Genomic DNA, 26,661 nt, shown 5'->3' with positions numbered 1-26,661 from the left:
TCTCAACGTTCACACCAAGGTACCCTGACAGCACGCTGTGGCCGATCTTGCGGGCACTCAGCTGGCCTAAAGATGTGCCCGCTCACCTCTCGCTGTGCACTTGACCAACTGGAACAATGGCCGGCGCCAGCTCCAGGAGAGCTCCCTCAGAGGGCTTCTTACCACCCCCTCCTCAGAGCAGGCATGAGGAAAGAGGAAAAGGAGGAGGGCTCTGGGTTTTCTGTGGCAAGACTGTCAGGCTTTGGGGCAGGATTGTGACCATTCAGTTTGATGCTCTGGCTCTTGAACCATCATGTGAAGCTGGCAGACAAGAGGAGCACCTGCTCCAGCTTCATGGCCCTCAGCCTTGAAGGCTCCCTTCCCTTATCCAAACCGGATGACTCATTTGACCAGGGCCTTTGCTCCCACTGGTCCCTCTGCCTGACAAGCTCCCACTACTGTTGCCTCCTCCAGGAAGCCTTGCCCGATCGCCCAGTAGAGAAAAGCTGTGCATTTTCACAGCTGATGCTGTGAGTTCAAGTTTTCTCCCCTCCCCCACCCATCTCTGTCTCTGTCTCTCTCTACTGCCTGTGTGATGGCCACTGAGTTACTTCACCTCTCTGATCTTCGGTGTTTTCTTTCTGTGCACTGGGATGGGGGAGGGAAGAAGAGGGAAGGTACTTGGCATAATCGGAAGACTTGTTACGTGTTTTGAACGCAGTCTCTTACTGAACCACCCGCCCCTTCCAGACAGCCTTGTTGGAGGGTATTTTGGACCTCCTCTCACAGATAAAGGCCCTGAGGCTCTGGGAAGGAAAGTCATTTGCCAAAGCTCACACATCTGGAGAGTGGTTGACCCAGGATATAAACCCAAGTCTGCCTGTCTCTGAAACTTAGCTACATCACTATTTTTCAGGGTCATTGGCATTTGAAGGAGCTCAATGAAGAGCCCCACCTTTGCCCAAGTGAGAGGTAGACACAGGGCCAGCTGGGTAGAGGTCAGTGACAGTCCTACAGCGATGGGAAGCTGGGCCGGGGCACATGGCTTCAGAAGCTGCTGTCATAGGAGCTTCCTGGTATCATACGCCAGAATGCAATTGACCCACCCAGGCACAGGCAGAGTGGAAAACGTCAGAACCTTCTCTGCACTCTCCCACCCCTGGGCCCCTACCTTGGGAGTCTGCCCCATAGAATCGACAGCACAGGGGCATAAGGAGACAGTGCCCTTGCTTTCCATGGCAGGCTGGCTCCAAAGAGTGGGCGAAGGGCTACAGCAACCATGTCCATTGAGTTCCTTTAGCAGATAAGCCCACCCTTCCCTAACGAGGAAGATTGAAAGGAAAGGTGAGTGTATGGACACACAGCAGGTGCTCAAGGATGGTGACTTTCTTCTCCCTCCCTTTCTCATAAAGACCTTTGCCGCTCTGGCTGTGGCCATGGAGAAAGTGGCTGGGCTACCTGAAGGTCAAATCCGTCCTTTAACCATGACCGCAGTGCTGGTTCCACGCTCCCCTTCTCCTGCTGCTGGAAGTGAAGTAATAACAGTCTCTCTTTCACCCTGACCTAGGGCTTGGTCATCGAGCGCCTAGGACGGAGACCCCTCCTCATGGGCGGCTTTGGGCTGATGGCCCTCTTCTTCGGGATCCTCACCATCACGCTGACACTGCAGGTGAGAGGGTGTGTCTGTCATGCCCCGAGGGAGGTCAGCATGGAGCTGGCTTCCGGCTCTGGTGCTCTGGGGGTGGGTTCCAGCAGGGGCTCTGCTCCTAAGGGCCTCATCTCTAAAATGGGACAGCTGTCCCCATACCCAGGGGTCTTAGGAGGATTAAATGAGAAACTGTACGTACAGTACCTGGAAGGGCACCCGAACATGACAAGTGCTAGGGGAATGTAGGTTTGGGGAACTATCACTGGTGAAGGTATTTTTCCCTTTTATGGAGACAGGAAACGGAGGCATAAATATACATGAAGAAGCTGCTCAGGGTTCCACAGCTAGTAAATGGCGGAGCTGGGATGAGATTCCAGGGTCTTGGGGTTTCCTCCTACCCGCTGCACTGCTCAGGACGACCTGCAGTGACGGAGCCCTTTCTCGGTGCCTCGGGTCTGGCTCAGCACCAAGGGAAGCATGAGGCAAGGTCACGGTGGTCAACAAATCTTGGCACTTTTCAAAAATGAATCCCTGAGTGGAAAGTTGCACGTGTTGATCATTTGCTGAATGTCTTAAGGTCCCAAAAACCTCTAGAAAAAGGCAGCATTAGCCTGGTTGTACCTGATGGACAGCAGCTTGTCGTCCAGAAAGGAAGTGCTGCTGGGGCTGCTGACCAGGCAGGAGGCAGAAGCATCTGCCTTGGGGGTGATGCGCTGGCAGTGACCCCTCCTGCCCAACTGCCAGACCAGGGTTGACCTGCACAGGGTGCCCTTGCGGGCCCCTCAGACGGACCGAGCTGGGTCCCTCACAGTTAGGTGATGTCCTGGCACGTTGTCTTTCTGCAGCTGTGGCAGATGTTTGGAAGGGCGGCCCGGAGCAAGTGGGCCCCCCTAGGCCTCACTTCACAGGGTCTCAGAGCTCTTCCCTGCTTGGCTGCCCTCCTCTGCCTCTGTCCCCCCTTCCCCACTCCCCAGCCCTGTTGCCTGGCAGCCTCCAAAGAGCCTGCCCTTTCCTCTCCCTGGGGGCCTCCTCTGCTCAACTGGCTTCTCTTGCTTTCCAAATTCAGGAAGTTCTGCACATCTCTTAGAAACCTCTTTCTCCAGGAAGCCTTCCCTAACCCCATGTGTCAGTGAGGCACCCTCCTCTGTGTTCCCAGGGACCCCAGGGGCAACCCTGCAGTATCACTTATCACACAGGATTGGCTTTCCCTGTTGACTCATCTCTCTTTTCTGATAGAGTTGTGGGAGCAAGGGCCATGCCTGTATCATTTCTGTATTCCCACCTCCCAGCCCAGTGCATGGCACCCAGGAGGAACTAAGAACAATCTGCCAAATGAACAAATGGCTGGCTGGCTGGCTGGCTGGCTGGCTGGCTGGATGGGTGGATGGATGGGTGGATAATGGGTGGGTGGATGGATGGATAGATGATGGGTGATGGGTGGATGGGTGAATGTATGAATAGATGATGGATGGATAGATGTATAATGGATGGATCAATGGGTAGATGGATGGATGAACGATGGATGGATGCATGGATGGATGGATGACTTAGGGCAACAATGAGCCATGCAGTGTACAAGAGCCCACAACACTCCCCTCAATCCTAGATCCTCCTTCAGCAAGAGCCAATGGACTTGAACATGGAAGGGCTGCTGTCCCCCCCTCTCAACCCATCACCCTCCACTCTGAACATTTGCTGCTCACCCCTGTGCTGTTCTCGCCTGTTCCATTGGTGCCCTTGCTCATGTAGAACCCTCTCCTGGAACTTTTTTTCCTCTCCTTTTGCTCTTGTGTGACCCTGGCTAAGCCTTCAAAGGTGAACACAGTCTCCTCCCCTCTCTGAATCTCTCTAGAATGGGCTCAGGTGCTCCAGCACCTCCAGACATGCTCACCACGTCCCGTCACTGGTGACACCGTGTTCTAATGATCAGACATCCAGTCTGCTTGGACATCTTTCCATGCCCAGCACCGAGCCACCCCGACCCTGCCAGACAAGTGACAGCCCCCCCAAACATATTTAGTGACACCAGTTAACTTATCTCATACCTGTCAGGAAAGCAGGGGTAGAAATGTAGTGTTTTACACGAGAGGGATTAACTAAGAAAATTTTTTAAATGTGCGAGTGCCTGTAAAACTTCTCATATTGCCTGCCTCAGACTAAGCACTCAACCGGTATTAGTTACTCATTTATTTACCACCCGCTGTATGCTGAGGACACTGCTAAATTCTTGGGAGGCATCATCTCTTTTTATCTCAATCTGCAAAACAGGTGGATGGAATGGCTCGGGGGTTATCATTATCCCCATTTTATGGACACTGAAACCAGGGCTCAGAGATGTGAAGTGACCTGCCCCAGGTCATGCAGATGGATCAAGGAGGTGCTGGGGTGAGAACCCAGGTCCCCTCTGCCCCGCTGCCTCCTCCCCTGCCCACACCCCTGCTCTCTCGCAGGACCACGCCCCATGGATCCCGTACCTGAGTATCGTGAGCATCCTGGCCATCATTGCCTCATTCTGCAGCGGGCCAGGTAAGGCACGCCTCCTTCCTCACCGGCACCACTGAGCTGGGGTGTTCTCATTGTACACATGGGAGCTTGAGGCCCAGGAGGGGCAAGGCCTGACTGGGAGTGGAGGGGGAGAGGGAGTCCCCTGCCTGTTTAAATGCAGTGGTGGCCTTCAGTTCCATCCCACGTACGGTAGGTAACAGGTAACAGGCGCACCCAGAGTTGGGGAGCTGACAACATAGAACAACATCACAGCTACAATTAACAGATGTGAGAGCACTGAGCCAGATGCACTAGCTTGGGACGAATGGGAGGTACTCAAGTTACAGTCTGTGCCCACAGAGAAGTGACCGTTTAGCGTGGAAGATGTTTTTGATAATAATGGTAATGATAATAGTAATGTCTGAGATTTATTGATCACTGGGTATTTGTTCGATGTAGCCAAGCACTTGATTCGCATTAAGTCATTTAAGGCTCGTGACAGCTCCAAAGAAGGTGCCGAGTGAGCTGTGGTGCAGTCACCTGACTCCCAGGGCCCTGATCACCACCACCTTATACCGTAGCTGCATGAGGGTGGAGTCTGGAGTGTTCTGAGCCTCACTTTCCCCAGGACTCACTTCCAGCCCCAGCTCTGCCATTTCCCTAGTAGGAAAGTCCTCTCCTCTCCTTGGGCCTCAGTTTCCCCATCTATAAAATGGCCCTGCCACTCCCTGGCTCTGTGTCTGTGTCCTCAGGGATCCCACCAGACAGAGGTCCCCCTCGGCTGGAACTGAGCACATCTGTCTGGCAGGTGCGGCTGGGGTTATTGTGGTTTCTATGTTGAGGAAAACAACACTACGTTCCTATCAGAACACATAGAACGGAATTTCTGTTTCTCCCTTTGTGTTGCCGCTTTTCGTGGGCCATCACGTTCCATGTGCTGTCCCATCCGTGACGGATGAACAGCATCTGCCCCCGATTCCGGACAGCAGGCTGTTACAGTGGGATGACAGAATGGGCTGCGGAACGAGGGGGAAGGGCGTTAGGCATGCACACGTGTGTGCACACACATGAACACATACCCACGGCGTGTTGTGATGGGGATCAGAGGGCTGAGGAAGACGGGGGCAGCGAATTGACCAGAGGACCGACAAGGGCACATGTAAATGTGTTCAGTCCTACAGGGCCCCCCATCACCCCTTCTATGGGCAGCATTCATGTGGGCACCCCTGCGGGGGGGCAGCCAGAGGCCCCAAGCGAGGCCTCTGAACACTGGGCTGTGGACCAGAAAGACAAGGCTTACGGGCTGGTGTGCAAATCCCCCTATGAGACGTCAGGCCCGGTGAGTCCTCTCCCGGCCTCTTCATCCAAAATCAGCACCCACAGGCACACACACACACAAGTATGCGCGTGTGCACACCCACATGCCGATACATGCACACACACAGCCACACACATCATCCTGGTTTACTTGCTTCGTCACACCTTCACTGGCTCATGTTTCCTGTATATACTCATTTATTTAATGCAGGGATTGGCAAACTTTTTCTGTAAAGGTCCAGCTATAAATATTTTTACAGGCCACACAGCCTCTGTCACAACTACGCGCCTCTGCAGTGGGAGTGCAAGCACAGCCCTAGACAATGTGCATTCCTGCCAGAAATCCATCACTTGAGTGCTTCAGTCAGTGGGGAACTCACTACCTCACAAAACTGACAGTTCTATCGTCCGGGGTCAGCAAACTATGGCATGTGGGCCAAATGTGGCCCATAGCTTATTTCGTATGACCTATGAGCAAAGAATTATTTTTCTTGTAAATTTTATTTTTTCTTATTTAAAGATTTTATTTATTTATTTGACAGAGAGAGAGACAGCGAGAGAGGGAACACAAGCAGGGGGAGTGGGAGAGGGAGAAGCGGGCTTCCCGCGGAGCAGGGAGCCCGATGTGGGGCTCGATCCCAGGACCCTGGGATCATGACCTGAGCCGAAGGCAGATGCTTAATGACTGAGCCACCCAGGCACCCTCTTGTAAATTTTATTTATTTTTTTTAAAAGATTTTATTTATTTGAGAGAGAGAATGAGAGAGAGAGAGAGAGCACATGAGAGTGGGGAGGGTCAGAGGGAGAAGCAGACTCCCCGCTGAGCAGGGAGCCCGATACGGCACTCGATCCTGGGACTCCAGGATCATGACCTGAGCCGAAGGCAGTTGCTTAACCAACTGAGCCACCCAGGCGCCCCCTCTTGTAAATTTTAAGAGAAAGTTTGGGGCAGCTGGGTGGCGCAGTCGGTTAAGCTTCTGACTCGTAGTGTCGGCTACAGCCCGGGGTCCTGAAATCTGGCTGCACGCTTGGAACCCCACAGGTGTGTTAGATTTGTTGTTTTTACTCCCATTGTGGGCAAACACGGTTTTCTTCTGATCACAGAGCCTGCTGAGTTTCTGGCGGTTTAGATTCTAAGCTCTCCCTAGCATCTGGGAGCCTCCCTAAAGGGAGGTCCACCTACCTTCCCTAATCCCAGATCAGTGGGGCCCCTTACCCTCTGCTCCCCAAGCCCCACCATGGTCACCCAGCTGCCAAGCCTCACCCGTGGTAAGATCGGCCAGGCTCTAGAAACTTCTCTTCAGTTCACATTGACAATGCACAGCTTAAGCCCCAGGGAAATTACCTAAGGGAGGCTGCCACTTGGGTTGGGAGATCATCTTAACTGGACAGGAGCAGATCCCAGGAGGAGCCATCCTGGGAAAGTGTGGCTCCGAAATGCTGATAGATAAGGGACTGAGAGACTCCCTGTTTGAGGCTGCCCTTCCAGAATTAAGTGGAAAGGATCATCCTCCCAGGAAAGAAACCAGGAGTTTGCCGGAGGCAGCTTCTGTGATGAGCAAATCAATTCAAGGCAGCTTGACAGGGAGTTGAAATAAGGTGAAGGGGAAGAGAAACTGGGCAGGCAGTTTCCGGCTACATATTTTATCTGTGTGCATAACCCCGAGGCAGTGGCCGTGACAGCTAATAAATGAGGCACCATAAAAGAGCTTTATCTTTGAGGGAAAGGAGATGCCACCAAAGCATTTCAGTTACAGTGTGAAAGATCTTATGACGGGAAGGCTGTGTGCGTGGTACCAAGTGAAACCTTCCGAGGGAGGTTCCCATGCTGGTGAGGAGGACAGACACACCACTGTCTACCCCAAAACATGGAGTATGGTCACTGCTTTTAGAAGGTCATTCTGCTGTAAATGCTCCAGAAGGCCAGAGCCACCCTGATGGGACGTGCGGAGTGCCTAGTGGCTGGAAAAAGCGCTCCCCTATCTATCATGTTGATTTAATCTGGAAAGACAATTATGGACTCTCAGAGAGAAATATAGATGGATAAATGGGTAGGTAGACATTTAGGTAGATAGAGATAGAGATATCATTCATTCATTCACCCATTTCACAAATAGTGAGGGCATACTTCGGAGCAGGCATCCTTCCAGGCCTGGAGATACAATGGTGAAACACACATGCACATACACACGATCTGTCCACAAGGGATCTGACCTTAAGTAACAGAGGTCAGGGTCCTACTGGGGGGATATGGCACGCTCAAACTGGGATAATTGGAAGAATGTTTGATAACAAGACAAGCTGTAATGGTAAAGGCAGATATAGGGAAATGTCAAAGACCTGATCATTTAGATGATCTCAACATATGACACTAACTTCCCACGTCCACCCCTCCACCTGTTGGCCATGCAGGAAGCAAAACGATGTACTGAAAGTTAACTCATCAAAAGTCAGCACACTGGAGGTCAAATTATACAGAAAGCCAAATCATACAGAAAAATGATTTGCTGAATTTATCTTACTTCTCTATCTATGGAAAATGTACAGAATTCTGTCCGGAAAAGAATGATTTTTAACAGCTTTTATAGATTTCTGTGTTATTGTTCACTCTGTCTGCATAAGTGAACTTCGAAGAACTTTCCTCTGTTTTCTTCATTCCCTGCTGTTGTGGGTGGAGGTTAGTGGGGATTGGGAAGGCACAGCTGAGTAGCTTTAAGTATATTCTCATCCACAGTAAGAATACGTGTCTTCCTCTGCTCTAAATCCATTTGGTTTCAGAGATGTGTGTAAAAAGCAGCTGGATTTAGATAGCAAGGATATGTCAACACATTTATCTTAATTTATTTTATTCTGTGTTTGGGAAACAAGAGTGTGGATGACAAAAGGTTCAGATAGCCAGGACTCCCCACCTGTCCATAGACTGGTTTCTCTTACTAACATATTCTTATTCACTAATGCATTTTACGTCTTTGGCTTTGGCTGCGTTGATCTTGAGCCAACCTTGTGACCTTCCTTAGTCACTTCTCTGAGCCCTGCTTCCTGGCCAGGAGAGGAGACAGCATACCCTGCTGCCCCAGCTAATGCACAGGGAGGATGTGGGGCTCCAGAGGGGCCATCTGTGGATGGTTCGGAGTGTTGCTGCCCTTTTGCCAAAAGCTGCAGTGATTTGGGCAAGACCATGTCCCTCTGCGGGTCTTGGCTTCCCCATCAGTGAAATGAGGGACTGACCCAGTTTAGGAGTTCTCCAGCTGGGCGGCTACCCTTCAGAAACCCCCGTCTGTGGTCAAACATAACCCCAAGGCCCTGTCCAGGCCACTGGGCAGGCAACAGGAATGGCATTTTAACATGTTTTCTGAATAATTCCTAAGGCGCCAGCCCAGCCTAAACCACTCCTGTCTGTGGAAGCTTCTAGACTTAGTAACCAGCTCCATGACTGCCCAAAGCCTCACACTCAGTGAGCTAGCCAAACTGAGCACTGGCCATTGACATCTCCAGCACAGACTCTCAGAACGATAGTAAAAGTCACAGTAACGGGGCGCCTGGGTGGCTCAGTCGTTAAGCGTCTGCCTTCAGCTCAGGTCATGATCCCAGGGTCCTGGGATCGAGCCCCGCATCGGGCTCCCTGCTCAGCGGGAAGCCTGCTTCTCCCTCTCCCACTCGCCCTGCTTGTGTTCCCTCTCTCGCTGTCTCTCTCTCTGTCAAATAAAATCTTTAAAAAAAAAAAAAGTCACAGTAACGATGATAACAGTGAGAGTGTGGGCGGTCGTGTATCTCGCGGGAGTTTCGGGGTCTGCTGGGTGTCGGGCTCGAGCCAGCTCTCTCCGCCCTCACCCCAGCCCCATGGGCCAACCATGGCTTTCCCAGCGGGCACATGAGGGAGCTGGGGCCCCCGAGAGGCTCTGCTCTCCGAGGTCACTCATGGCAGATGCTCCCGAGGTCAACGGGAGGGCAGTGCTTGCAGTCCTAGCTACTGCAGTGGGGTGAATAGTGCACCCCCCGACAGATTCGCGTCTGCCCGGAACCTCAGAATGTGACCTTGTTTAGAAGTAGGTCCTTGTAGCTGTCATCAGTTAAGGATCTCAAGATGAAATCACCCTGGGTTGAGGGTGGGCCCGAAATCCAATGACTGGTGTCCTTCTAAGATGAGGAGAGGACACGGGGAGACACAGAGAGGAGAAGGTAACGTGAGGACAGAGGCAGAAATGCAAGTGACACAGGGACAGTCACGGAGCACCAAGGACTGCCAGCAGCTAAGAGAGCCTCGGGACTGCGCCTCACGCAGGGCCTCCGGGAAAATGAACCCTGCCCGCACCCCGACTCCCGCTCTGGCCTCCAGAACTGGGAGAGAATACCTTTCTGTTATTTCAAGTCACCAGGTTTGCAGTGATCTGCTCAGCGGCCTTAGAAACTAGCAGGGCACAGAGTAGGCAGGAAACTATTTGCTTACCGCCAGGCAGCTGTAGGGGCAGGGCCACTGGGCTTGGAAATGAGGGGCTTGTAGCATCTGACACGTAATGCCAAGCAGATGGGTGGAAGGGGCACGTTCTGCTTATTCAAGAAGAACAAGTGGAACTTTTAGAATTGATATATTCTGCTCAGCAGAATGGTCCTCACAGCACCCTGGTCCTCACAGCACCCTGCAGAGGAGACACCCGATCCCTGACGAGGGCACCTCACAGTCCCTGAAATGAGTGACAGGCACCCAGCTTCTAGGCTCTTCTGTGGTGTCCACCAGCCGCTGTCTTCCTCCGAGCTGAGCAATCCCTGGTCCTCACAGCACCCTGCAGAGGAGACACCCGATCCCTGACGAGGGCACCTCTACTCTGGGGAGCCTGCCCCGCCCACATCACCCGGTGCACAGGCAGCCCGCCAGGGTTTGAACCCACTTCTCCACAGCTCTGCGGTCTCATCTTTGCTGCCATTCTTCCTCCTTCACTTTTGCAAACGCTTAGCTTTCCTACTTATCTCTTTCCCACGGTCCAAGGCAGAGTTAATTAGTGAGCTTATCTCCTGAAATGAGTAGGAAAATGTGGCCGTGCTCTTCATGATTTGCTGCCACGTCCTCTCCGGAAAGGATCCTCCCTTCAAAGCAATCCCAAGCAAATGCTGCTCTGGGAAAGAATTTGGGCCCTCCAAAGTGTCAGCCCGTAGGCCTGGATTTTCAACCGAAACGTGGGAAATTCTGGTCCTACAGTCCCTGAAATGAGTGACAGGCACCCAGCTTCTAGGCTCTTCTGTGGTGTCCACCAGCCGCTGTCTTCCTCCGAGCTGAGCAATCCCTGGGAACCTGGCAGAGGAGTCTGACACTTAACTGATCCTCACGGCTGTGGGGGTGAGAGCCTGACTCTCGGTCTGAGGGTGTCCGTTTCCTATGCCTGCAGTCACACAGGACCACAAAGGGGAGCCTTTAAGGGACAGAAATGCATTCTCTCGCAGCTCTGGAGAGCAAAGTCAGAAATGAAGGTGGGGGCAGGGCCAACACCTCTGGAAGCTCTGGGGGAGAATCTGTTCCAGGCCTCTCTCCTGGCTTCTGGCAGCTGCTAGCTTTCTTCGACTTGCAGCCACATCCCCCCATCTCTGCCCCGTCTCCACATGGCCTCCTCCCTGGTGTCTGCCCTGCATTCTTCTGCCTCCCTCTTACAGGGGTCCCTGTGATGCACTGAGGACCCATGCTGATAATCCAGGGTGAGATCACTCACTGAATCACATCTTGTGCCGAATAAAGTGACTGTCATACCCTCATACCCTCCAGGGACCAAGAGATGGGGTGAGCGGAGCACCCCATCCCTCCCCTGTGGTTGGGGGTTCACAACCCAACAAGAGCCCCCATCCCTCCTCAACTTCCTCACACACTGCTAATCTCAAAATGGGTGAAGGGGCTGGAGGTCGGTGAATTAACCTTTGCTGGCCTTCCTGTGCATCCTGCGTACAGAGACTTTGGCATTTCTGCCTCTGTTGCTTCTTGGTCCTGAGTCCAAGTGAAGCTTGTGTTTGAACGCCCTGTTACCCATGCAGTGGAGATGCGAGCGAGGTGGGTGCCAGGCCAGGAGCAGTGACCTCTGCCGAGGAGGGTCAGAGGGCACACAAAGGAGCATGTTCAGTGTCTGGATCTTGAGGAATTAACAGAACGCAGTTCTTGCGGACAAGTCAGGGTGAGGCAGGGCTGTGCTTGATTCTGAGGCTGCTACTGCAGATGATCCCTAACTCGGTGGCTGAGAACCACAGGGATCTCCTCTCCTACAGCTCTGGAGGTCAGAAGTCTGAAATCACTTGCACCGGGCAGGGATGGTTCCCTGCGTCTCCGGGGGGATTTGCCTGCTTGCCTTTTCCCACTGAGAGAACACCCACACCCCAAATCTTGTGTCCCCTTCCTCAGTCCTCAGAGCTAGCAGAATGGCAACTTCTCTCATCTCTGACCTCCGGCCTCCTTTGTGTAAGGACCCTGTGATTATACTGGACCCACCTGGATTGGATAGAATATTCCAGAATAACCTCCCCATCCCAAGGTCCTTAATTTAATCACACCTGGAAAGTCTCTTTTGTCCTACAAGCTAACATGTTCACAGATTCTGGAGATTCAGATGTGGACATCTTTGTGAGAGTGTTGGGGAGGGGTGGGGGCGAATGGGGCAGTCAGGTACTAATAGCCTTTCCTAAGGTTAAAAGGCATGAGATAGCAGGCTATAGGGGAAGTGGGCCAGTGGGCCAGGTGGCTAGTGGCATTATGGGGGAGCTGGGTGTTAGCAGAGGGGATTAAGAGGTGGGCAGGACCAGATTGGACCCCACGTGTATACTCAGCTTGGATAGTGATTGGATGAGTCTGCTCAGCTTCCATAACCAAGGAGCACAGATCGAGAGGTTTAAACACCAGAAATGTACTGTCCCACAGATCTAGAGGCTGGAAGTCCCAGAGCGAAGTGCACGCCAGGTTGGTTCCTTCTGAGGCCTCTCTCCTTGGCTTGTAGACAGCATCTTCTCCCTGTATCCCTCTTTGTCTTATGAGGACACCAGTCATCATGGATCAAGGCCCACATATCTGACCTCATTTTGCCTTAATCACCACTTTAAAGACCCCACCTCCAAATACAGTCACATTCTGATGTCCTGGAGGTTAGGACTTCAACATGAATTTTGTAGGGTGTGTCAAGAGGGGGTGACACAATTCAGCCCATAACTGATTCAAAGTAAAAATTCTGGAACAAGAAGCCTCCACAGTTCAGGCATTAATTCTACCTCTTACTAACAGTGTGGCTTTGGGCAAATGGCTTAATCTCTCTGGGCCTCACCTAAAAATTAAAGATAACCATACTATCTACCTTGCTGGGCCCTTACAAGGCTTAAATCCCGCTATTCATTCAAGTAGTTACTGATGGAACCATGTGCCAGGCATTCCTCTAGGTGCTGGGGATACAATAAAAACAAAAGAGACAAAAACACCTGTCACCACAGAGCGTTGCTATAGTGGAGGGAGAGATGAAACAATGTGAAAAGTCACTTACAAAGTGTATAGGAATGGGGTAAGCACTGTGGTGGAAATTAGAGCAGGAGAGCTTGGTGGGAACCACCTTTGAGAAAGTATTGAATTTGATCCGGGGTTGTTAGGGAAGGCCTCGGTGGCAAGGTGACAGTTGAGCAAAGATGGGAAGCGTTGGGAGGAATGAGACATGCAGATGGTTGGAGGAGTGCACCCAGCAGCGAGAAGAGTCCGTGCAAAGGCCCTGAGGCAGGAACATGTCTGATCTGTTGAAAGAACAGCAAGGAGGCCAGTGAGGGCAGGGAGTGAGTGAAGGAAGATCGGCTGGAGATGGAATGGATGGAAGACAGGAAGCGGCAGGTTGTGTGCCACTCTGTAGGCCATTTTAAGGACTTTGGGCTTTTTCTTTGGGAGAGATGGCAGCCCTCTGGGGATTTGGGGCAGAGGAGTGACAGCTTCTAAGCTCCATTTTAAAAGGATTTTCTTGACTTCCATGTTAAAATAGCCTGTAGGAGGCCGAGGGTAAAAGCTGGGAAATCAGTCAGAAAGTTCTTACAGTCGTGTGGGCAAACGGTGGTGGCCCCTTGGACCAGGGTGGCAGTGGAGGAAGTGATGAGAAATGATGGATTCCAAACACAGTAACATTTGTAAGTTTTAGTGGACCGAATGCGTTGGCAGGTTGGATGTGGGATGTGGAGCAAGACCAGAACAAAGAGACTCCAAGTATGGTGCTGCCATTAACTGAGGTGGCGAAGGAAGCAGATTAGCGGTCAGTCTTAGACATGGTAGCGTAGACATGACCATTAGCCATCCCAGGACAGGTGAGCTGACATATATAAAGTACAGTCCTTGTCACAGGGTAGCTTCTCTAGAATCCGATGCCAAGATGCAGTTTGGGATGAGGGATGTTTATCAGGGGTCTTCACCTGTTGAAGGGAGGCATGGGGTGGGTGGAGAGAGAGGTTGGGCTGTGATGTGGGCCCAAGAACAGCTCAGCCAACCCATAGGGAGTCTGCAGCTGAAATGGCCCATCAGATAGGGCCATGCTGTGGCCCAGACCTTTCTACCCTGCTGCCTGCAGTCATTGGAAGTGAGCCACCCTGGGACGGGTGTGCGCTGGGGCCAGGTGGTTTTCTACTGACCCTAACGGGGCTGGAGGCATCTGTCAACAGCCCTCCTTCCCCATAGCCTGATCAGGACTGCGCAACTCCATGCCTATTGTGTCCACATTCCCTTATCTGCAATTCCAAAATTAAGAAAACTCAGAAAAAACAATTATTTTTCAGTAGTTTGGCACCAAAACCTGACCTGAGCAGATATGAGCCTCTTTGCTGTCTTTTTGTCCCACTCAGTGAGACGCTCAATGATCCTTTCCTTAAAGCTCTCTTCCTCCTCAGGCTATGGCAGATCCGTTTCCTACATCTCCCCCCTCTGGCCACCCCTCCTTTGCCCCCTCCCACCCTTGTCTTCTTCCTGTCCATGGATGCTGGCACTCCCCAGGTTCTGCCCTTGGCCCATGCACTTCTCACTGCAGGCACTGTCCCAGGATGGTCTTCTCCACTGATAGTGTCCACGTCTTCTCTGGTGCCCCCACTCCTGCTCTCCACCTGTACTTCCTTCCCAAGTTCCTGACCCAGGTGTCTACTTCCCTGCAGATCAACTCCACATAGAGATCAAATGGGCTCCTAAAAACTGAATATGCCCAGTGAGAAATCATCATTTCCTCCCTAAATCTGCTTCTCCTCCTGTAGCCCCTTATTTTGATGTATGCAGCCAGCAATGACCTACTTGCCCTGTAGGTCATCCTAAACTCTCCATCTGCCTCATCCCCCACTCCCACACAGGCACTGGTTTTGAGGTGGACTCAAAACACCCCCGTCAGTGCTCAACAAGGAAACCAACAAATCTCAGCGGAGTACTGAAATTTGACAATTATTGTCATCACCACTACCCCCCGCCCACCATCACCACCATCATCATCACAGCCATCACCATCACCATGACCACCATGACCACCATCATCAGCATCACCATCATCACCAAGACCATTTATTGAGTACTTATTTGGGGCCAGGCACAGTGCTGTACATTACCCACATTACCTCCTTTAACGAGAAACTCAAGTTAGTTGAGACAGAAAGTGAGGCTTTTGTATTTGCACCGGAAATGCATGTGGACTTGGAGTCCACAGGCTGGGGCTGGCAGGGAAACAGACCCGAGGGAAACACCACTTCCGCCTTCATTTCTTCTCTAACAGTGTTAATGACCAGACTCTCGTGGGGGCTGAGGGAATTGGTATTAACCTTATTTAAATTTGCATTTGTCCAAGTGAGATAGAATTACGTGGTCATGAATCACTTCTCTGAGCGTTAAAAACAAGCGGCAAAATGGAAAAGTGGCCCACTGTGGTCACACACTGTCCATCATTTAATTTGAAGGAGGGCAGGATGCCCCCTGATAAAAGTACTTGAAGGGTTTCCCCTCAGCTCCCCATATTAGGGGCAGGATGGCCAGCACCTAGGCGTATTTTAGGCACCCAAAAGTTGACCCTTAAGGAGCAAAAGGTGTTGTTCTCCAGAGAGGCAACACGAAGTGGGGAAGGGCCTTGGCTCGGAGGCCCTCGCATTGGTTCAAGTCCCCATGCAACCACCAGTGTGGCCTTGGCCTTCCTACCCTTTCTTCTGTCCGTTTCTCCACACGTAAAATGGACCACGGATGTCCTGAGAATGAAGTGGGTCAACATACAGGAAGCAAGTGTGCATGTGGCCCGCGTGCAGACAACTAAAGGGAGTATCTTCCGGGCAGAGGCAGTAATGAAGGCAAGAACCTGCCTGGCAAGTTCCAGAACAGTGCTGCCTAATAGAAATATAATTCAAGCCACAAATGTAATTTAAATTTTTCTAGTAGCTACCTTAAAAAGGTAAAAAAGGAACTGATAAAATTACTTTTGATAATGTATTGTATTCAGCCCACATATCCAAAACATCATTTCAGCTTGGAATCGTTATATAAAATGTGTTAATAGGGTGTTCTAAATTTCTTTTTTTTTACACTCAGTCTTTGGAATTGGCGTGTACTTTATACTTACAGCACATCTCACTTCAGACTGGCTACATGTCGCTCAACAAGCCCACGAGGCGAGGGCTGCCATGTTGGTGCCATTCTGGAAAGAGCAAGGACGTGTGTGTGGTGGGAGTGGCATGAGCTGGGTGGAAGGGAAAGGAAGTCAGAGACTGGGAAGGAACTAGGGCGCCATTAGGTCAGCTGTTGGATCCCAGTGCCGTGGGAAAGTGTAGGGGGGTCTGATCGGAGGGCTGATGGGGTCTGATTTCTATTTCAAATGCTCACTTTAACTGCTGAGGGTAACACATTGGAGGAGGTGCACCCCCAGTGTCCTCAGAGACCTGCTCTGCGGTGAATCATTCAATAGTAGTAGTAGTGGTGGTGGTGGTAATAGTAGTGGCAGTAGTAGTAGCGGTGGTGGTGATCATAGTAGTAGTAGCAGTAGTAGTGGTAAGAGTGGTAATAGTAGTAGTGGTGGTAACAGTAGTAGTAGTAGTAGTAGCAGTAGTAGTGATAGTAGTGGTAATAGTGGTAGTGGTGGTAACAGTAGTAGTAGTAGCAGTAGTAGCAGTGGTGGTAGTGATCATAGTAGTAGTAGTGGTAGTAGTGATAATAGTGGTGGTAATAGTAGTAGTAGTAGAAGTAGTGGTGGTGGTGATCATAGGAGTAGCAGTAGTAGTAGTGGTGGTGGTGGTGATCATAGTAGTAGTAGTGGTAGTAGTGATAATAGTGGTGGTAATAGTAGTAGTAGTAGAAGTAGTGGTGGTGGTGATCATAGGAGTAGCAGTAGTAGTAGTGGTGGTGGTGATCATAGTAGTAGTAGTGGTAGTAGTGATAATAGTGGTGGTAATAGTAGTAGTAGTAGAAGTAGTGGTGGTGATCATAGTAGTAGCAGTAGTAGCAGTGGTGGTGGTGATCATAGTAGTAGTAGTGGTAGTAGTGATAATGGTGGTAATAGTAGTAGTGGTGGTAATAGTAGTAGTAGTAGCAGTAGTAGTAGTAGTGGCGGTAATAATAGTAGTGGTGGTAGTGGTGGTAGTGGTGGTGGTGGTAATAGTAGTAGTAGTAGCAGTAGTAGTGGTGGTGGTGATCATAGTAGTAGTAGCAGTAGTAGTGGTAGTAGTGATAATAGTGGTGGTAATAGTAGTAGTAGTAGCAGTAGTGGTGGTGATAATAGTAGTAGTAGTGGTGGTGGTGATAGTAGTAGTAGCAGTAGTAGTGGTAATAGTGGTAGTGGTGGTAATAGTAGTAATAGCAGTAGTAGTAGTGGTGGTGGTGATCATAGTAGTAGTAGCAGTAGTAGTGGTAGTAGTGATAATAGTGGTGGTAATAGTAGTAGTAGTAGCAGTAGTGGTGGTGATAATAGTAGTAGTAGTGGTGGTGGTGATAGTAGTAGTAGTAGCAGTAGTAGTGGTAATAGTGGTAGTGGTGGTAATAGTAGTAGTAGCAATAGTAGTAGTGGTGGTGGTGATCATAGTAGTAGTAGCAGTAGTAGTGGTAGTAGTGATAATAGTGGTGGTAATAGTAGTAGTAGTAGCAGTAGTGGTGGTGATAATAGTAGTAGTAGTGGTGGTGGTGATAGTAGTAGTAGCAGTAGTAGTGGTAATAGTGGTAGTGGTGGTAATAGTAGTAATAGCAGTAGTAGTAGTGGTGGTGGTGATCATAGTAGTAGTAGCAGTAGTAGTGGTAGTAGTGATAATGGTGGTAATAGTAGTAGTAGTAGCAGTAGTGGTGGTGGTGGTGGTGATAATAGTAGTAGCAATAGTAATGGTAGTAGTGGTAATAGTGGTGGTAATAGTAGTAGTGGTGGTTGTGATAGTAGTAGTAGCAGTAGTAGTAGTAGTGGTGGTGGTGGTGATAGTAGTAGTAGTAGTAGTAATGCAACAGAAATAAGCAACCACTTTCACATCTATCATATCACCCTGTTAGATCAATGCACCCATTTTACAGATAAGAAAACTGGGAGCCTGAGAGGAAGTAATTGGCCCACATTATCACAGTAGTATCAGAGGAAGGACTGGGACCCCTTCTCCTGGGCCACAGTCCCTTCCCACCTTCCTGAAATGGCTGGCTGGAAGCAGAGGGGGGGTCCCAGGAGAGGCATCTGGCCCTGCCTCAGTTCTCTGCATCATGTCCCTTCCTTCGGGAGCCATACGCTTTGAAATACTCTGTTTGCTAAGATGATACATCATAGGCCCTGGGGCCAGATCCCTGCAAATCCGAGTTCCTGCAGGACTCTTGGGCTGTCTCATCAGTTTGGTGGTGGCACGTCTTCAAACACCGCCAAACACAGAACCAGTTCCCCCTCGTTTCCTTCTTTCGTGTTCTGGAAAGAGTAGGAAACTCACTCCTGCCACATGGCACTAAGAGAGAGGCATGGGCTTGGGGTCTGATCAGGCCACCCCCTCTGACCACCTGTGACATCCTCAGAAAGTCAGTTAGCTTCCCTAAGCCGCATTTCCTAGCCTGCAAAATGACACTGGCAACCTCCACCTTGTTTAGTGATAGGCACAGTGCTTGGCACACAGAAGGTTCTTGGTGAGTTTTAATTTCCTTTCTTGCCTCCCTCCCTTTATTAAGGCATGTTTAAATAGATTCCATAACAACGCAAATTATAAATTCAGAGTTCTAGAAAGAAATGATAAATGGTCTGATAGAAATTTGTTTTTTCACAAGCTCCCCAAGATGATAAACACATAGTAATTTAATGAATGCATGACATGACTTTCTGGAGAAAATTCTAGAACAGGGTTCCTCAACCTCAACACTGCTGGCATTGGAGCTGGGTAATCCTTTGCGGTGGAGTTCGTCCTGGGCATGGTGCGATGTTGAGCTGCATCTCTGGCCTCTACTCCCCAGCTGCCAGTTGTGATGACCAAAAATGTCTCCAGACGTGGCCACATGTCCCCTGGAGGCAGAATCACCCCTAGTCTAGAACCACCATCATAACCTGGTGTTTTGGAGTAAGTATAGGCTCAAGACTCAAACCAACCTGGCTCTTCACCTGTTGCTGTGTGATGTGGGGCAAGTCAGCCTGTGTGTGTGAGTGTGCGAATGTGAGAGTATGAGTGTGTATGAGTGTGTGTCCTCACATCCCTACTTCTTTCCTTGTATCTAAATAACAGCCTTTTCTTGAGCGTCAGCTGTGTGTCATATATAAACTCCTGTGATTCCCACCAGAAACCTCGTGATCATTATCCATTTTACAGGGGAAGAAACTGAGGCACAGAGAGAGAAGATGCTCATACAGAGTCCTACAGCCAGTTTCAGGCAAGCTTGTTTTCAAGTCTGAGCAGTTTGGCTTCATGCCCTGTGCTCTTCTTAACCCTGCTCCACAGCTGTGAAATGCACACGAGACAGTATGACCTCCCTAGCACATCTAGAACCTGTCTGGGCACATAGTAAATGCTCAGTGAACACTAGCTCCCCTCCTCACTAAATCAGTCTCATTCAAGAAGATTCTTAGGGTCCCACATTCCACGTTACATCGCCAAGTGTTTATCCTGGAATAGGAAAGGAGCTTAAGATCTACTAGCGATTTTCTCTTGTGTTAGGGTAGCACACCTGCAGGGGTTTGACCTAATAATCAGAAGAGGGGTACTGAAACAGCAGGGGACGAATTGCATGCTCTTGCTCAAGTGCTCAGGAGAGGTGGGAGCTGGGTCTTCAAACCCATCTCCTGTCTTCAAGCGGAGACCTTTCTGAGGCACCTTGTCTGTATGAATGGGGCGTCTTTTAGATGTCTGTATTAGGTTCCTGTTGCTGTTGTAACAAATCATCACAAATGTAGTGGATTAAATCAGCACATATATTATCTTATAGCTCTGAGTTCATATGTCTAAATGGGTTGGCAGGGGTGTGTGTCTCCCTAAGGTTCCCGTGGGCGGGGAATTCATCCCCTGGCTTCCCCAGCTTCTAGAGCCTTCTACGCTGCTTTCCGTGTGGCCCCTCCTCCATCTTCAAACTTCTGCTTCTGTACTAACATCTCTTCTGGAGACTTTGACCCTCCTGCCTCCCTCTTTTAAGGACCCTCATGATGACACTGAACAGTCCTGATGATCCAGGATCTTTCCCATCCTAATGTCCTTCACTTAATCCCGTTGGCAAAGTCCCTTTGCCCTGAAAGGTGACAATGTACAGGTTCTGGGGGTTGGTTCATGGACTCCTTTGGAGGGAGTGATTCTGTCACGGCCTCCTTCACACTCTAAGTTTGCATGAGGGGAAATTAGCACCGAGAATATGAAATGGCTTTTCCTCTATTTTATGCCTCCCCTGGGCAACTTGATGCAGTCGAGACGCTCCGGGCTTTGCACTCACCCAGCAGGTCCCCCTGGCACTCTGCAGTTCTGAAGCCACGCTCAGGAGACATGAAAGTCTTCACTACATCAAGCAAACCTCCGGCAAGAGAGCTGGTTCTGAGAGCACATCAAACCCAGTGTGGGGAGGGCTGTTTCTCTAAGACAGTGGCAGCCTCTAATGGGAGGTCTTACCCGCCGCCGAGTCTCATCTATCAGACCCAGTCAGGGGAGCGAGTCCATGCCAGTGCTCTGCCTTGCCCCTGGGTTCTCCATCTGTGCACCCAACATCTTGATTTAAATAAAATATGGGTGCAAATATAAAATCAGGCTTGTTAGAATTCTGTCTGAAAGGGGCCCACAGGGGTTCTCTTTATGAGGAAAATAATGCATACTTTAGTGCCTGAATTTTGTCTGTGTTGGCTGTTTACAGTATATTTTTTGCTCTCTTACTTATTCTCTGTTAGGTCCCAAATTAATTCATTCAGCAAAAGATTTTGAACATGCGCTAGGTGGCAGGTACTGCACTCTGTACTGAGGATGCAGAACTAGAGTCAGAGACATTTTCCTTTCATCTAGAGTTGATAATCTAATTGAGAGGACAGACACTCAAACTGATCATTACAGATCCACTTGGGAAGTGCAAATATAATGAGCTTGACTGCAAGTCTAAAAGGGAGGAGTTGGAAAGGTAAGGTGGATAGGTAAAGGCATTCTTAGCTTAAAAGTATTTCCCAAGCACTTCTTATGTTGATCCAGGCACCGGTGAATGACACAGGGACGTAGTCCTTCTTCTTGGACCTTACATCTCACGGGGTTGGGGGAAGGGGCTATCTCAGACCCCAAGCTGCCCCCCGACAAATGCATATTTATAGAACCCTGACCAGTAAACTAATAAGTACTTTAAAATGAGTGACAAATGCTAAGAAGGAATAAATAGAATAAGGGACTAGAGTCATGGAAGGAATGGCAGCTTTAGTGAGGGTGACTAGGAAGGTCCTCTGTGAGAAGCTAGCCCTGGAGGAAAGACTTGGATTCTAAGAAGGAAGCAGCCCTCTGAGGATCTAGGAGAAGAATGTGCAAAGGTCCTAAGGCAGGACTTGTTTGAAAGGGTCAAGGAAGGCTGGAGTGTTGTTAGCAAGGGAAGAAGATGAAGTTAGAGAGATAGCAGGGACCCAGTAATGGAGGATCTCATAACTCTGCTAAAGAGTTGGGATTTTCTTTCCTTTTCCTTTTTTTTTTTTCACTCAAGTATAATTAACACACAGTGTCATATTAGTTTCGCATGTACAATATTATGATTCAACAATTCTATACATTACTCAGTGCTCATCTGATAAGCGTACTCTTCATCCCCATCACCTACTTCACCCATCCCCCACCTGTCTGCCCTCTGGCAACCACCAGTTTGTTCTCTGTATTTTAGAGTCTCTTTGTTTGTTAGACATGTCTCTCTTTTATTTTGTTTGTTCATTTGTTTTGGTTCTTAAATTCCACATATGAGTGAACTCATATGGTATTTGTCTTTCTCTGACTTATTTTGTTCAGCATTATACTCTTTAGGTCAATCCACGTCATTGCAAATGGCAAGATTTCATTCTTTTCATAGCTGAGTAATATTCCATTGTCTATATATACACTCCCTCTTCTGTATCCATTCATCTACTGATGGACACTCGGGCTGCTTCCATATCTTGGCTCTTCTAAATAATGCTGCAATAAGCATAGGGTGCGTATATCCCTTCGATTAGTGTTTTTGTTTTCTTTGGGTAAATGCCTAGTAGAGCAATTATTGGATCATATGGTCGTTCTATATTTAGTTTTTTGAGGACCCTCCACCCTGTTTTCCACAGCGGCTGCACCAATTTACATTCCCACCAGCAGGGCACACGGGTTCCTTTCTTTCCACATCCTCTCCAACACTTGTTATTTCTCGTCTTTTTGATACTAGCCATTCTGACAGGTGCAAGGTAGTATCCTACCATGGTTTTGATTTGCATTTCCCTGATGATGAGTGATATTGAACATCTTTTCATGTGTCTGTTGGCCATCTAATATGTCTTTGGAAAAATGTCTCTTCAGGTCCTCTGTCCGTTTTTAAATTAGATTACTTGGTTTTTTTGATGTTGAGTTGAAGAAGTTCTTTATGTATTTTGGATAGTAACCCCTTATCAGATCTATCATTTGCAAATATCTTCTCCCATTCAGGAGATTTTCTTTTTGTTCTGTTGATGGTTTCCTGCACTGTGTAGAAGTGGGTTTTTGGTGTAGTCTCAATAGTTTAATTGTGCTTTTGTTTCCCTTGCCAGAGGAAACATATCTAGCAAAATGTTTCTACAGCCGATGTCAGAGAAGTTACTGCCTGTGTTCTCCTCTAGGAATTTTATGGTTTCAAGTCTCACATTTAGATCTTGGAAGCATAGGGGATGCTTGAACCTTCTGCGGGGTACCCGCCGGCCTCAGAGGGGTTCCCAAAAGGAAGAAGTGAGGTCTGAGCTAGGGCTTCAGAGGTGATCAGACTCAGATTTGAGCTCTTTCTTTCTCAAAGGAGTGGGTTCCCGATCACCTGAGGTATAGAAGGAGGCTTGCTGATAGGATTCCATGGAAGGGAGCCAGGTTGACCTGGAGTCCAGCCCCAGCTGGAAGGGTGTGGCCCAAGAAGGGACAACGTGATTCCTCACAAGGCCAAATGAACGAGGGGCCTGAAACCAGGTTCCAAGCCAGGCTTGCCCGGGAAACACGGGGTTCCAGTTCCTCTTTCCCTGTTACTCACCTACTCATTTGTCCATTGGCTCTGTCACTTAGTTGTTTCTAAAATACCTTGCTTCCTTTGTTCATGTGACGGTTCACTTATCCCGCCTTCACTGAACACTCCCTCAGCAAGTACCTTTCCTGGGCCTGCTGCTTCAGTGCTCGCAGATCCATGGGGATGACAGGCAGCATCCCTCAGTGTGCAGGGGCTGTGATCGCCCAGAGGAAGTTTCCAGCAGCCGGGCCGGCAGGGGACAGACAGTGACGTGCAGTGAATCTGAAAAAGGGAGAAGCAGTTTTTCCAGCGGACAGAGGGAGAAGGGCGGGGGCTCCCACAGAGGAGACCACCACGTACGGGCCAGCTCATCAAGAGCCGCGGGTTCCCCTCCTCTGCTGCTATCTCAGCCACCCTGGCCCTTTCCCAAAAAGGCTGGAACTTCACTGGGCAGGAGGAACTCAGGCTGTGGAAGTGGGCCGGCTCACAGGAAGTTTTCTGCTCCCCACCCTCTGGAGCAGAGGCTGAGCCGAGCCACACAGAGCCCTGCGCGTCGCAGCCTAGCAGGGAGGAATGCAGCTGGAGCCGCTGGTTCCGGGGGAGCTTTTAGCTCAGGGTTCACGTCTGCCACAGCAACAGGAGCTGAGGGCAGTGCGGACTTGAGGAAGACACCTGGAAAAGAAAAATAAGCTCACCCACTGCTCCGAGAAACTCCCAAGAAAAGGCAGGAAAAGTAGCAGGGCCTGATGAAGTTGCACGTGCACGGAGCACTTAAATGTGGCCGCCTGTCACATATTCCCTCGTTCGCCCAGTCCTGTTTCAATCATCTGAATGTGGGCTTCCTTCTCTGCACTCCCTTACTCAGCCTCAGAGCCGACGTGGCAGGAAGACCAGGCATCACACCCCAGATATAATATATCTGCTATATTAGGTGAATGACCTTGGGCAAGTCACCTCACATTTCTGTGTCTCAGTTTCCTGGTCCGTAAGTTGGGAATAACATGACCTACGTGGAAAGAGTTTTAGGCACGTGAGAATTAGTCACGGTGACTGCGTAGACAGCCAAACTGCTCAGCACAGGGGGCTATTATTTTATTTAAGATGTTCGCCTGGACTGAGAGGATTTCATGGAGAGTCCAGTAGATCTGGGTTCAGGTCCCATCTCTGCCAGTGCCTTACCAGCTGTGGGACCTTAGCTAAGAGTTTTTACCTTGGGCCTCGATTCTCTTATCAGTAGTTTGCTCAGATTATACCTGCCATCCAAAGCGCCATTATCAATGGCACCCACTGACTCTGAAGATGTCTGGATTTAAAAAGCAAATCATGGGTTCTCCCCATCCATCAATAAAGTGGGCGCCACAGTGCATCCTTGGGGGCTTCTGGAAGGACAAACAAGGAGAATGCAAAGGAAAACTCATGACAAGCCCGAAAATGTCCAGCCAGCCACCCCACCCCACAATAGGCCCGCCCATAGTCACATTCACGGAGGCGTCAGTCTGATGGCCAAAAAGAAGAAGCAGTTTAAATTCTACCACAGTCATGAAGACCATTCACAGCACACAGCAGAACTTGTTGGAAACTTCCTTCTCCTTTTCTCTTGATCTCAGCACCACTAACGTATTGAGCTGCCTGCAAAGGCCACCTCCTGCCCACTGCAAGCCCCCAAGTCCCCCTCACATTTGAAGCCCTGTGCTTCCCCATCTCGTCTCCTCCTGCCCACTTGTTCCCTAGGTAGGTCAACTCAGTCTCTCGGAAATATGTACAACTTGACATCTTCTCTTTCCCCCATATACTCCATCAACACTTTCAGCCATCAGGGAATAATCAAGTTGAGATACCACTGGGGTGACCAGTTGGCCCTGTGGGTTCCTGCGACCAGATGTTCTGTTTTCAAAGCTGGGACAAGGTGGTCACCCCAGATGCCCCAGGAGTCTTGATAATAAATCAGTAGGAGTTCAGAAAAGGGCAGGCTGGTGTGGGCCTCAGTCTCGGGCAGAGCAGTACTTTGAAAAACTAAGATGGGTTTCTCTAGAAAGAGACCCTCATGCAAGGACTCAAGGAAAGCAGCTTATTTGGGGGATGATCCCAGGAGGTACCAGGAGGGGAGCAGACATATAAGGTAGGGAAGGAAAGGCAGATGAAAGAAGGGGCTTTACGGATCAAGTCACTTCCATGGGCAACAGAGCAGAATCCAGCCAGAGAACTCTGAACAACTGTAGGAAGTACATGTGTCAGAGTCATTCTAATTCCAAAGACTTATTTACACCAAGTCCCTCTGGCCAGTCCTGGGAAGGAAGAGGTGTCAACTCTCCAGCCCTGCAGCTCAGGTGGAAAGGCAAACAAACTCCCTGCAGGCAGGCAGTGGGACGTGGGGCCAGCACTGAGATGCAGAAAGCCGATGGGATAAACGTAGACTACCACCCACATCTGCTTGGGCATTCTAGGTCTTGAGCCAGAGAATACCACAAACCCACAGGATTTGAGACACCATGTAGCCCAGGGACCATCGCTCCAGCAGAGCTGTAGACCATCGCTCCATCAGAGCTGTGCCCAGCACAGCACCAGCTCCCTGCAGGAACTCAGGAATTTGTGTTCACTGAATGAATCAACAAGCCAGTCCATTCTGCATCTGGGAAAACTAAGATCCAGGCTGAGAGTGTGCTTGCATCCAGTTACAGGTGTTCCAAGGTCCTGGACCTTATTCCAGGCTGCCTTATAACTGCAGCACCCATACCGAAGACCCTTTCTTAGCCACTCACCCACGCTTTTCTGGCTCAACACCCCCTAGCCCACGCAAAGAAGGAAGAGTGTTAAAGCTTAAAGCATGTCCACGGAAAACTTACCACCAAGCCCTCTGACCTCCATGTTCACTGGAATAGAAACTCCTGACCACACTTAGTAACAGATCATCAGAATGTGGTTAGCCCACCCAACAGAACACCTCACTATGGGTTTGTCCTGATAGATTTCAGTTATCTTTTCTGACCTGCTAATTAGCTGTCCTCACTCATTAGGATGTGGCAGCTCCCCATTTCAATTAGAAGTAGCAGTGTCAGTTTGGCTTTACGTGGTCCCTTTGCGCCTCAGACTCTTCAAAAACATCCTCTCCTCCAGAAACTCCAGAATGGAGATGTTCAAACCTAAGAATCTGACTTCAAAGCCTGGATTAGAGAAATTCCACTAGAATGAAGTCCCTGTGCTAACTGGAAGTCAAGAGAGGACTCATTTTATGTTTCCGTGGACTGGAATTCGGGAAGGAATTTAATGATGTTGCGTGATTGATCCCATGCAAATGCAAGACAGAATCACAGAGGGCAGCTGTTAATGAGATTGGGAGGCGCCACATGCTTTATCGCAAACATTTTCCCAGTCTTTTCTCGCGTTCCTAGCTCCCGTCTCTAACCAGTGTCCCTGTCCACCTCCACTCTCCCTCTGCGACCTCGGCTTCACTCTGTGTCAGGGACCACTCTCCAGAGCACAGCCTGATCTGCCTCCCTCCTGCTAAAACCTCGTGCCTACAAACTCCTGACTCCCCAGCAGGGCAACGCAGATGCCTGGGACCCACCCAGCTCTAAATAGTCCTGTGTGGACATACCTCTGCTGCTCCCAAACAGACACCCTCTAAGCCCACTCCATGTTCTGCCCCTCCCCCTAC

At 49.8% G+C, this 26,661-nt stretch overlaps 1 protein-coding gene across 3 annotated transcripts in view; it reads left to right on the top strand.

Annotated features, from left to right (window-relative positions):
- Positions 1–26,661, top strand: part of SLC2A9 (solute carrier family 2 member 9) — a 231,573-nt gene that overhangs the window by 190,607 nt on the left and 14,305 nt on the right. For all 3 annotated transcript variants that reach the window (XM_027598277.2, XM_027598278.2, XM_027598276.2), the window contains 2 exons: positions 1,547–1,648; positions 4,078–4,153. In XM_027598277.2, coding sequence (XP_027454078.1) covers positions 1,547–1,648; positions 4,078–4,153 — 178 coding nt within the window. The remainder of the gene's footprint in view (positions 1–1,546; positions 1,649–4,077; positions 4,154–26,661) is intronic.

This window comes from Zalophus californianus, chromosome 2 (assembly GCF_009762305.2).
Source record: "Zalophus californianus isolate mZalCal1 chromosome 2, mZalCal1.pri.v2, whole genome shotgun sequence".
NCBI classification, from domain to species: Eukaryota; Metazoa; Chordata; class Mammalia; order Carnivora; family Otariidae; genus Zalophus; species Zalophus californianus.
This window is presented reverse-complemented; position numbering and strand designations above follow the sequence as displayed.